Here is a 12,628-nt window from a genome sequence, read left to right as displayed (position 1 = left end):
TATCCTTTATGTGCCATTGCTGTGTCCTGTAATGAAATTGTTCTGAGAAAACATGACTTGGGTTTTTTTTTAAGTTCTGTGGTAAACATGTTAATATATTTGTCCAATATATCAGCTGTGTGAGGCAGTTCTACCTGTTTACTCTCTGCAGGCCTCCTGTTAGCCGAGCTGCTCCCCAACCAGAGAAGCTACAGAAGAACAATATCACCAAAAAGAAGAAGCTTGTTGAGGTTTGTCTCACAGTGGTGTTAAAGTGAACTCTGAATAACTCTGACGTCGTACTCAACCCTATTTTGCATGTTCATGTTACATTTTCACTGTTTGTTATGAACCAGTGTTGGGCCAGTTTTGGTGCACAGCGGGATGTGATTGGTTGGTGATGTGTGTACTTTCAGGACCTGGTGCTGGACCACGTGTTTGGGTTCAGGGGCTTTGATTGTCGCAACAACCTTCACTACCTCAACGACGGCGCCGACATTGTCTTCCACACAGCAGCCACGGCTATGGTGCACAGCCTCACCACCGGTAGAGCTACATGGCCACACTTTTGGATACCCTACTCAACATTAACTTCAGGGCTTGTGATATATAGGGATGTACATGATAAGATGAAGATGAACTCTGTGTTTAATGCTATTTCTCCTCAGGGACTCAGAGTTTCTACTTGGAACATACAGATGATATCCTCTGTTTGACCGTCAATCAACATCCAAAATACAAAAATGTAATCGCTACAGGACAGATTGGTATGTCCTGTACTGCCGTGAATGAACGTGTTTAATTTAATTTTGATTGTGGTTGTGTTTATATGTACTTTGCATGTAGTTATTCGTAGAATTCGTGCATGGGCTGAATGTGTGCACATGAGAGAAAGAGCTTAATATTGAATGCCTTATCATCTTTTAATTTTTCTGGGCCATTTTTGGGGAACGGTTCAGTCTGCATTGGCACATTTTCATTTTGTTTGGTGCTAGAATTAGTTGTATCGGTGCTTTATATCATAATGTCCTCAGCAGCATCTGAAAAAGCACTCACTTTAGATTTCAATTGTTATTTTGCTGCCTAATTTCCCATCGCTCACACACCACAGGTGAAGTGACAGACCTACCAGGTAAAACACCTTCCAGATTGCCCCTTGTACTGATGTGTTCTACAGTTTTACCCTATAGGTTTACCCTTTCCTTGCTGTTCTCCTACAGTTTTCCCAGTGGGCTGTCCTCTGTTTTCTATCCTTAGTTTGTCCAGTAATTATCCCTCTGTATTGTTCCATATTGCTTCAACCTAGACTCTGCCGAGACATTCTATCTACTACAGACAATTATTTGGCCTTTATTGCTCCATGCTGCATTCCTATATACTTGATCAGAGTATGATCTTTTTCTCTGTACTGCAGGCACCACCCCCTCCATCCACGTGTGGGACGCAATGAGTAAACAGACACTGTCCATCCTGCGCTGCTCTCACACTAAGGGGGTGGGCTACGTCAACTTCAGCGCCACAGGCAAGCTGCTGCTCTCTGTGGGGGTGGAGCCTGAACACACCATCACTGTGTGGCGCTGGCAGGAAGGTGAGCCATTCTGACCCTGGTAATATACACTGAGATGGTGGTAGGCTACAGCTTAGATTTGATCTGTGATAAGTGGATTTTTGTGATAATTAATCGTAACAATGTTGTTAGATATCATTCAGTAAACTGTAAATAGCAGGTCTTAGAAGTGTGTTTTTGCTTGTGTGTGTGTTCCCCTGTCCAGGTGCTAAAGTGACCAGTAAAGGAGGCCATCCAGACAGGATCTTCGTAGTGGAGTTCCGGCCAGACTCTGATTCTCAGTTTGTGTCTGTTGGCATCAAACACATCAAGTTCTGGACACTGGCTGGAGGCTCTCTCATGTATAAAAAGGGAGTGGTGGGCTCAGTGGAGGACGGCAGGATGCAGACCATGCTATCTGTGGCCTTCGGTGCTGTGAGTATTGACAGAATTTTTTACTAAACTCTTTAATCTGCCTTATTGGATTTGATTAACCCTAGACTAATATAATCTACCATGTTTTCTGTGATTCATTTGAGATACATTTGAAGTTTTGTGATCATACCTGTGTGGTTTCTCTTCCTCCAGAATAACCTAACATTCACAGGTGCCATAAACGGGGATGTGTACGTGTGGAGAGATCACTTCCTGCTTCGTGTCGTGGCTAAAGCCCACACCGGGCCAGTGTTCACCATGTACACCACACTGAGAGACGGCCTCATCGTCACAGGGGGCAAGGAGAGGCCGTGAGTACCGCACTGCTGCACGACCACTGAGGATCCACTCAATGATCCTCTTATAACACCATTCCTTATCAAACCAAAACAACAACACACAATAGCACCAAAACCACATCTGGAATTCCACTGGCTAACACTCTCCTCTTGTGTCCATGATGATGATGATGATGATACAGTTGAAGTTGGAAGTTTACATACACCTTAGCCAAATACATTTAAACTCAGTTTATCACAATTCTTGACATTTAATCCTAGTAGAAATTCCCTGTCTTAGGTCAGTTAGGATCACCACTTTATTTTAAGAATGTGAGCTTTTATTTCATCACATTTCATCACATTCCCAGTGGGACAGAAGTTTACATACACTCAATTAGTGTTTGGTAGCATTGCCTTTAAATTGTTTAACTTGTGTCAAACGTTTCGGGTAGCATTCCACAAGCTTCCCACAATAAGTTGGGTGAATTTTGGCCCATTCCTCCTGACAGAGCTGGTGTAACTGAGTCAGGTTTGTAGGCCTCCTTGCTCGTACACGCTTTTTCAGTTCTGCCCACAAATGTTCTATAGGATTGAGGTCAGGGCTTTGTGATGGCCACTCCAATACCATTACTTTGTTGTCCTTAAGTCATTTTGCCACAACTTTGGAAGTATGCTTGGGGTCATTGTCCATTTGGAAGACCCATTTGCGACCAAGCTTTAACTTCTTGACCGATGTCTTGAGATGTTGCTTCAATATATCTACATCATTTTCTTTCCTCATGATGCCATCTATTTTGAGAAGTGCACCAGTCCCTCCTGCAGCAAAGCACCCCCACAACATGATGCTGCCACCCCCGTGCTTCATGGTTGGGATGGTGTTCTTCGGCTTGCAAGCCTCCCCCTTTTTCCTCCAAACATAACAATGGTCATTATGGCCAAACAGTTCTATTTTTGTTTCATCAGACCAGAGGACATTTCTCCAAAAAGTACAATCTTTGTCCCCATGTGCAGTTGCAAACCATAGTTTGGCTTTTTTATGGTGGTTTTGGAGCAGTGGCTTCTTCGTTGCTGAGCGGCCTTTCAGGTTATGTCGATATAGGACTCGTTTTACTGTTTCCTCCAGCATCTTCACAAGGTCCTTTGCTGTTGTTCTGGGAACGATTTGCACTTTTCACACCAAAGTACGTTCATCTCTAGGAGACAGAACGCATCTCCTTCCTGAGCGGTGTGACGGCTGCGTGGTCCCATGGTGTTTATACTTGTGTACTATTGTTTGTACAGATAAACGTGGTACCTTCAGGCATTTGGAAATTGCTCCCAAGGATGAACCAGACTTGTGGAGGTCTACAATTTTTTTCTGAGGTCTTGGCTGATTTCTTTTGATTTTCCCATGATGTCAAGCAAAGAGGCACTGAGTTTGTAGGTAGGCCTTGAAATACATCCACAGGTACACCTCCAATTGACTCAAATGATGCAAATTAGCCTATCAGAAGCTTCTAAAGCCATGACATCATTTTCTGGAATTTTCCAAGCTGTTTAGAAGCACAGTCAACTTAGTGTATGTAAACTTCTGACCCACTGGAATTGTGATACAGTGAATTATAAGTGAAATAATCTGTCTGTAAACAATTGTTGGAAACATTACTAGTGTCAAAGTAGATGTCCTAACCGACTTGTCAAAACTATAGTTTGTTAACAAGAAATGAGTTTTAATGACTCCAACCTAATTGTATGTAAACTTCTGACTTCAACTGTATATTCCGTGGCATGTCCAGAACATTTTGAATGGAGTGGCCAAGTTGGGACACAGACCCAGTTTAGGTTTAGGGAAAATAGGATTTTGAACGGGAATCAATTGTGTCCCCCCACAAGGTTAGTAAAATGTGTGTGTGTGTGTGTGTGTGTGTGTGTGTGTGTGTGTGTGTGTGTGTGTGTGTGTGTGTGTGTGTGTGTGTGTGTGTGTGTGTGTGTGTGTGTGTGTTTGCGTGTGTGCGTGTGTGCGTGCGTGCGTGCGTGCGTGCGTGCGGCACATGCTTTCTCAGTACAAAGGAGGGCGGTGCAGTGAAACTGTGGGACCAGGAGATGAAACGTTGCCGAGCGTTCCAGCTTGAGACGGGACAGACTGTTGAGTGTGTGAGGTCCGTTTGTCGAGGCAAGGTGAGTTCAGCACAGCCAGCACACACCCCAGTGGGAAAGACTATAAGCAAGCGTACAGCAAATGTTAAACCTGAAAATAACTCCCTCAAAGTTCCCGTTGGAAATAAATATACAGTACACTAGCTAGCTATATGATTTAAAAAACAGAATTCATTGTATTTGAATTTGATATCATAAAAACATTTTAGGTACCTTCTCATCTGCAGCTACAAATATCTTCTCATTGGATAGACTGATGATTTGACATTAGATAAGACTTGGTTTTGAGTCAGAATTCTGGGGCCTTTATAACTGCACAATCTATTTGGTTCTCTTTCATACACACTTGCTCCTTGTTGGGATATTGAAGTTCAGAGAAGGTAATAATGCAGCGAATAAAATCCCTTATTTTTTCAATCGAAAAAAGATAGCTGAGTCATTTGTTTGGAATTGGCTTTGCTGGCGTTCTTCCCATACTGTGGCAACCTTCAGAAGCTCCTAGCCTACCCAGCAGCTTTAGCCACCTTTACAGTAGTAGTATGGGAGATGTGACATGTTGTTTGAACCAGTCTTTCACGTCAAGTTTTTAAGTGTATTTTACGTCTATAGCTTCAACTAGGGTTCTGAAGGGTCAAAAACAGTAACCTTCTTGTGTGCCTGTCTACCAGGGTAAGATATTGGTAGGCACAAAGGATGGTGAGATCATTGAGGTGGGGGAGAAGAACGCTGCGTCCAACATCCTGATCAACAGTCACATGCAGGGCGAGATATGGGGCCTGGCCACCCACCCCTCTAAAGACCTGTTCATCTCCGCCAGTGACGACGGAACCATCCGGATATGGGACCTGGCCGACAAGGTACAGCACAGAGAAATACTATGGTCTGCTGAGTGAAGTTGCATTTGCACTTACATTGAATGTCTTTCATCATTTATTCGCTGAAACAACTTTTTTGAATCTCAAATTACAGTTTATTTGTGTTCTTAGTTTCCTTTGCACCTGTATTTAGTTAGGACGGTATGTGGCCATTCTAAGGCTGTCTCATGTTTTGTCTGTTTCCTTGATAGAAACTGCTGAACAAAGTGAGCCTGGGCCACCCAGCCAAGTGTGCCAGCTACAGTCCTGATGGGGAGATGGTGTCTGTGGGCATGAAGAATGGGGAGTTCATCATCCTCCTCACCAACTCACTTAAGATGTGGGCCAAGAAACGAGACCGCAGTGCTGCCATACAGGACATCAGGCAAGAACTGAGGAGAGATAGGAGCCACCTGGAGCTGGGCTCTTGCACTTTGACTAGACAATTGTCTACTTCCTGGCTCAACCCTAACCCTGAACCAGATACCTATCCCTAGCTTCATGTCCACATCCTAGCAGTAACCCTAACATCAAACACAACTCTAACCCTAACCCTAGCTTCATGTCCACATCCATGTTCAAACCTAGCCTCAACCACAACCCTGACCATGCTTAATGTACTCATCCCAGTTGAACCCTAGCCTCAACCACAACCCTGACCATGCTTAATGTACTCATCCCAGTTGAACCCTAGCCTCAACCACAACCCTGACCATGCTTAATGTACTCATCCCAGGTGAACCCTAGCCTCAACCACAACCCTGACCATGCTTAATGTACTCATCCCAGTTGAACCCTAGCCTCAACCACAACCCTGACCATGCTTAATGTACTCATCCCAGTTGAACCCTAGCCTCAACCACAACCCTGACCATGCTTAATGTACTCATCCCAGTTGAACCCTAGCCTCAACCACAACCCTGACCATGCTTAATGTACTCATCCCAGTTGAACCCTAGCCTCAACCACAACCTTAATTAACCCTATTTCATGTCCACATCCCGGTTCACTTGAGAAATAATAGGAGAGCCGCACACTCTAGGAGCTCAGATGAAATAACCTAATAACCAACGTTTCAACAGCTGTCTTCATCAGGGTATAATGACAAACACTGCAGGTCACTAGTTTATACAGACAGGCTGTCTTCATCAGGGTATAATGACAAACACTGCAGGTCACTAGTTTATACAGACACGCTGTCTTCATCAGGGTATAATGACAAACACTGCGGGTCACTAGTTTATACAGACAAGCTGTCTTCATCAGGGTATAATGACAAACACTGCAGGTCACTAGTTTATACAGACACGCTGTCTTCATCAGGGTATAATGACAAACACTGCAGGTCACTAGTTTATACAGACAGGCTGTCTTCATCAGGGTATAATGACAAACACTGTGGGTCACTAGTTTATACAGACAAGCTGTCTTCATCAGGGTATAATGACAAACACTGCAGGTCACTAGTTTATACAGACAGGCTGTCTTCATCAGGGTATAATGACAAACACTGCAGGTCACTAGTTTATATAGACAAGCTGTCTTCATCAGGGTATAATGACAAACACTGCAGGTCACTAGTTTATACAGACAAGCTGTCTTCATCAGGGTATAATGACAAACACTGCAGGTCACTAGTTTATACAGACAGGCTGTCTTCATCAGGGTATAATGACAAACACTGCAGGTCACTAGTTTATACAGACAAGCTGTCTTCATCAGGGTATAATGACAAACACTGTGGGTCACTAGTTTATACAGACAGGCTGTCTTCATCAGGGTATAATGACAAACACTGCAGGTCACTAGTTTATACAGACAAGCTGTCTTCATCAGGGTATAATGACAAACACTGCAGGTCACTAGTTTATACAGACAAGCTGTCTTCATCAGGGTATAATGACAAACACTGCAGGTCACTAGTTTATACAGACAGGCTGTCTTCATCAGGGTATAATGACAAACACTGCAGGTCACTAGTTTATACAGACAAGCTGTCTTCATCAGGGTATAATGACAAACACTGCAGGTCACTAGTTTATACAGACAAGCTGTCTTCATCAGGGTATAATGACAAACACTGCAGGTCACTAGTTTATACAGACAAGCTGTCTTCATCAGGGTGTAATGACAAACACTGCAGGTCACTAGTTTATACAGACAAGCTGTCTTCATCAGGGTATAATGACAAACACTGCAGGTCACTAGTTTATACAGACAAGCTGTCTTCATCAGGGTATAATGACAAACACTGCAGGTCACTAGTTTATACAGACAGGCTGTCTTCATCAGGGTATAATGACAAACACTGCGGGTCACTAGTTTATACAGACAAGCTGTCTTCATCAGGGTATAATGACAAACACTGCAGGTCACTAGTTTATACAGACAAGCTGTCTTCATCAGGGTATAATGACAAACACTGCAGGTCACTAGTTTATACAGACAAGCTGTCTTCATCAGGGTATAATGACAAACACTGTGGGTCACTAGTTTATACAGACAAGCTGTCTTCATCAGGGTATAATGACAAACACTGTGGGTCACTAGTTTATACAGACAAGCTGTCTTCATCAGGGTATAATGACAAACACTGCAGGTCACTAGTTTATACAGACAAGCTGTCTTCATCAGGGTATAATGACAAACACTGCAGGTCACTAGTTTATACAGACAGGCTGTCTTCATCAGGGTATAATGACAAACACTGCAGGTCACTAGTTTATACAGACACACTGTCTTCATCAGGGTATAATGACAAACACTGCGGGTCACTAGTTTATACAGACAAGCTGTCTTCATCAGGGTATAATGACAAACACTGTGGGTCACTAGTTTATACAGACAAGCTGTCTTCATCAGGGTATAATGACAAACACTGCAGGTCACTAGTTTATACAGACAAGCTGTCTTCATCAGGGTATAATGACAAACACTGTGGGTCACTAGTTTATACAGACAGGCTGTCTTCATCAGGGTATAATGACAAACACTGCAGGTCACTAGTTTATACAGACAAGCTGTCTTCATCAGGGTATAATGACAAACACTGCAGGTCACTAGTTTATACAGACAGGCTGTCTTCATCAGGGTATAATGACAAACACTGCAGGTCACTAGTTTATACAGACAAGCTGTCTTCATCAGGGTATAATGACAAACACTGTGGGTCACTAGTTTATACAGACAAGCTGTCTTCATCAGGGTATAATGACAAACACTGCAGGTCACTAGTTTATACAGACACGCTGTCTTCATCAGGGTATAATGACAAACACTGCGGGTCACTAGTTTATACAGACAGGCTGTCTTCATCAGGGTATAATGACAAACACTGTAGGTCACTAGTTTATACAGACAGGCTGTCTTCATCAGGGTATAATGACAAACACTGCGGGTCACTAGTTTATACAGACAGGCTGTCTTCATCAGGGTATAATGACAAACACTGTGGGTCACTAGTTTATATAGTGTCAAAGGACACACATAGGTGTCTGTAAATGTTGAGACTGAGGGGAGCAAGGGTCTTTAAATTAAAGATCCAGGCAGCCTCTCGTTTATAACAATAAATTGTCGAGGTCACCCCCTCTCCTAGGTTTAACCTTAACCTTTGCCTCAGCCACAACCCTGATTTGGCATAACCCTAAGCTTAGTCTTGGCATAACTCAAACCATAGATTTTTGTTTAACCCTGGCTCAACCCAAATATGACTCCCCCCACCACTGAATTACCCTTGGTTACAACCAAGGAAAAAACTAAGCAACATTAAAGGGATTTTTCAAATTCTGATTTCACTAAAAAGGGGAAGTAAACTCATTTGAAATGACATTGGTTCAGTTAAAGGCCAGTCAATGACCATTGAACTCTGAGGATGTCTGTCTATATATATATATATTATGTCTATTGTGTGACCCTCTCAGGTTCAGTCCAGACAAACACCTCCTGGCAGTGGGCTCAGTGGAGAGTACGGTTGACCTCTACGACCTTACCTTGGGCCCCTCGCTAAACCGTGTGGGCTACTGTAAGGACATCTCCAGCTTTGTTATCCAGATGGACTTCTCTGCAGACAGCATGTTCATTGAGGTATGCTACACTGACCGTGATGGTTTAAACCAGGCTGAATATGATAATTCCCTTGAGAGCTGTTGTTGTTAAATAAACGATAGACACTACATATGTCCTAAAACCACACAAAATAGATAGTGGAATGAGTTAAATGTTATTTTGCTGTCAAGGTCAATATGTTCGAAAGGTAAAAAAATTGAAATATTATTTGATTATTGTGGAAACCAATTGAGCTAAATCTACAACCTATGTTGTGTTTAATACAGCACTCTTGACCATTTGATCATGTTGCACAGTGTGTTCTCACCATGATGGACAGTCATATATCCATTTCAAAGCATACTGAATGTGGAAAAACCTATATTTGCACACACACATGTATGGCAGGCAGGCAGGTCATAATCGTTTATAGCCAAGTGCCCTTCTAGTTGAAGGTACTACACATAGGATTCTTTTTTAAATTGTTACATTTTAATTTTTGAAAATGTCCATAATATATCTGCCCTAAATAGTGGAATGACAGTGTTTTCACAGTATTACTTACCAGTCAGTGTTGTGATTGGCTGTCATATTCTGTTGTCAAACTGGGATACCTGTTCTGACTTTGTGGCTTTGTTATCTAGTGGAAATCGCTCCTGTTTGCAAAAATTCTACAGTTTTTTCACTTGAATAGTGTAGGAAATCATTGTATCATCTAAATCGCTGTGAAATATATTTTCAATAACAAAATACAGTTTTTACAGCTGTTTGAAGCTGATGGACCAAAACTGCTGTTTGAGGCTGGTGGACCAAAACCGGAAGTATCTTTTGTTTTGGTCCACCAGGTTCAAATAGCTTTAAAACAATATTTTTTGCTATAGAAAATATATTTCACAGCGATTTAGATGGTACAATGATTCCCTAAACAATTCAATGCTTGTTTTCTCATATAAACTGAAATTGAGCGAATTTTAGCAACCAGGAATTGACAGAGCGATTTCCACTAGATAACACAGCCACAAAGTCAGAACTGCTTTCCCAGTTTGACAACAGATGCCGCTCTGGCGGGAGAAAAAAAGGGGCGAATATCACAGCCAATCACAACACTGGTGGGTAAGTTATACTGTGAAACACTATCATTCCACTATTAGCGGCAGATATATTATGGACATTTTCTGAAAAACAATGCAACAAAAAAAGACTCAAACCTGTGAGTAGCACCTTTAACAGTAGTCTGGAGCTGCTCTAGAGTAACCTCACGCTTCAGTATGCTACAAAGTAACCCTATCTGAGGTATTTCTATAGACTCATTCCTTGCTGTTATGGAGACCCTTGCACCTTTTCTGAAATGTTGATGTGACTGGCACATGGTCAGAAACAGGGTAAGATGGTGACTTGGCCTGCTAAATTTAACCTGACCTCAGCGTACAATTACAAGTACAAATGTGTCTGTGGCTTGAAGGGACAGAGGGAGGACACAGAAGGGGAGGGACCAGTATAGTTGGCCAAGGTCCTCCCAGTCCATTTGAAGTTATATAATGGACTAAGCTCATTACGATTTCATTGTAAGGCCGGGATTCAATCCGACTGTGGGTTTTCGACAATGCGGCAATGTCCCCGCGTTCGCAGAGATTTTACAGTAAACCCTGCATCTGTCGGCTCAATCGTTAATTGCCTTTAAAAGCCACATTGTCGACAACCCAAGGTCTGATTGAATCACAGCCTAAATCCATGTTTTGGTTGATCTAAAGCATAAAATAGTAATGAGGCTTCTATGTCTTGAACAAATTTGTGTACGGAAAATTATGTCATACATTTTTTTCCTAGCTGTGTAGACTGAGCTGGTAGATAGATGACTGATGGATTTTAGAGTGATATAATATGACGACATCTGATAAAGGTTGCGTGTGCATATGTATGAGTGTGTGTTCTGACGTGTCACTGGCTGTGTGTCTACAGGTGTCCACAGGAAACTATAAGCGCCAGGTGCATGAGATGCCTTCTGGGAAAATTGTGACAGAACAGACTGTGATTGACAGGATCACCTGGGCCACCTGGACCAGGTAGAAAGATTAGTTATAGTCACTGGAATTCAATCAAACCCACATACTGTCTAAAATCAAAACTGAGATCCATGTTCAGTAAAGAACGCAAGCACTGCACGGTAACACTATTGAGATATTGCGTCAACAATGGGAGCTACACATAACAGCTCACTCTGGTAGGGACATTGCAATATGGCAAGCCAAAGCAATACAAATACATTGCTGGTTCAACTTGTTTGAGCTTTAGGCTCGTTGAAGCCATCTGGGCACGTTTGTGTACAGATGTTTAGTGTGCACACCCAGACATGTTGTGTTTGGGTGTCTGTTATTGATCAATGGAATAATAGAGGTCAATCAATACTGTCTGCAGCACAGCTGTCACTGTCCACTTCTCATGAATAGACCCCAAACTCCCTCTAACATCAGTCTTCCCAAGGTTAATGGGTTAAAAATCGATTCTGCATATAAGCAGTAGCATACTTATTAGGCAGCCTGGTCTCAGAGCCATACGAAACATACTTTACGTATTTCTGAGCACTTCCAAGACGTATGATATCTACTAATAGTATAGTTACTTTAGACAGAAACAAAAGTAGGGGGATTGGTTGGAGAGGATGGATGGGCGTAATCCGCGACAGTCTAGCAATCCAAAGGCTATTCGTTCCGAGTCGCATCGGGGACAACTGTAGCATTTTAGCTAACCATTCCCCTAACCCTTATTCTGAACTTAACCCAATTCACCTAACCTGCTACGTAAATTCGAACATTTTATGGAAGTTATCCTAACCTTTGTCATTAGTTCCCCTAACCTCCATAATGTAACGTAATATATCATAATAAGTCTCACCGCTTTACGTACATAATAATACGAATTGCCCTGAGACCACGTTGTAATGGGAAACAAACTAATGTCTGGTTGAGATCTTTAGTAGTATGCAGGAATCCTTTTTTTCTTTCTATAGTATACATATGTTTTACTACTGAGGTGAGAAATTTACTATAGTAATTCAATTGACTTGGATGAAACTCAAAAAATGGCTATTCTGTGGTGGAACAATGTCATCTCAGTATTTTACTGGCAGGTCTGTGGTTTTGTTCAGTATATTCTGCAGTCTGAGCATGGCTCCTCTCCCTCATTTCTTCTCAGTATCCTGGGAGATGAGGTGCTGGGTATCTGGCCACGGAATGCTGATAAGGCTGACGTCAACTGTGCCTGTGTCTCCCACACCGGACTCAACGTGGTCACCGGGGACGACTTTGGGTTGGTCAAGCTCTTTGACTTCCCATGCACTGAGAAATTTGTGAGTG

General features: G+C 42.4%; 1 protein-coding gene across 6 annotated transcripts in view; it reads left to right on the top strand.

Moving 5' to 3' along the window:
* The window catches only part of LOC115153310 (echinoderm microtubule-associated protein-like 6), a 90,825-nt gene that overhangs the window by 73,919 nt on the left and 4,278 nt on the right, over positions 1-12,628 (top strand). For 3 of the 6 annotated variants that reach the window (XM_029698624.1, XM_029698621.1, XM_029698620.1), the window contains 13 exons: positions 152-230; positions 396-525; positions 648-746; positions 1,091-1,111; positions 1,394-1,567; positions 1,752-1,960; positions 2,114-2,271; positions 4,284-4,398; positions 5,046-5,234; positions 5,444-5,616; positions 9,152-9,314; positions 11,235-11,338; positions 12,468-12,621. In XM_029698624.1, coding sequence (XP_029554484.1) covers positions 152-230; positions 396-525; positions 648-746; positions 1,091-1,111; positions 1,394-1,567; positions 1,752-1,960; positions 2,114-2,271; positions 4,284-4,398; positions 5,046-5,234; positions 5,444-5,616; positions 9,152-9,314; positions 11,235-11,338; positions 12,468-12,621 — 1,768 coding nt within the window. Of the gene's footprint in view, positions 1-151; positions 231-395; positions 526-647; positions 747-1,090; positions 1,112-1,393; positions 1,568-1,751; positions 1,961-2,113; positions 2,272-4,283; positions 4,399-5,045; positions 5,235-5,443; positions 5,617-9,151; positions 9,315-11,234; positions 11,339-12,467; positions 12,622-12,628 lie in introns of those variants that run through there. The other 3 variants (XM_029698625.1, XM_029698622.1, XM_029698626.1) reach the window with 2 other exon arrangements.

This window comes from Salmo trutta, chromosome 18, assembly GCF_901001165.1.
Source record: "Salmo trutta chromosome 18, fSalTru1.1, whole genome shotgun sequence".
NCBI lineage: Eukaryota > Metazoa > Chordata > Actinopteri > Salmoniformes > Salmonidae > Salmo > Salmo trutta.
This window is presented reverse-complemented; position numbering and strand designations above follow the sequence as displayed.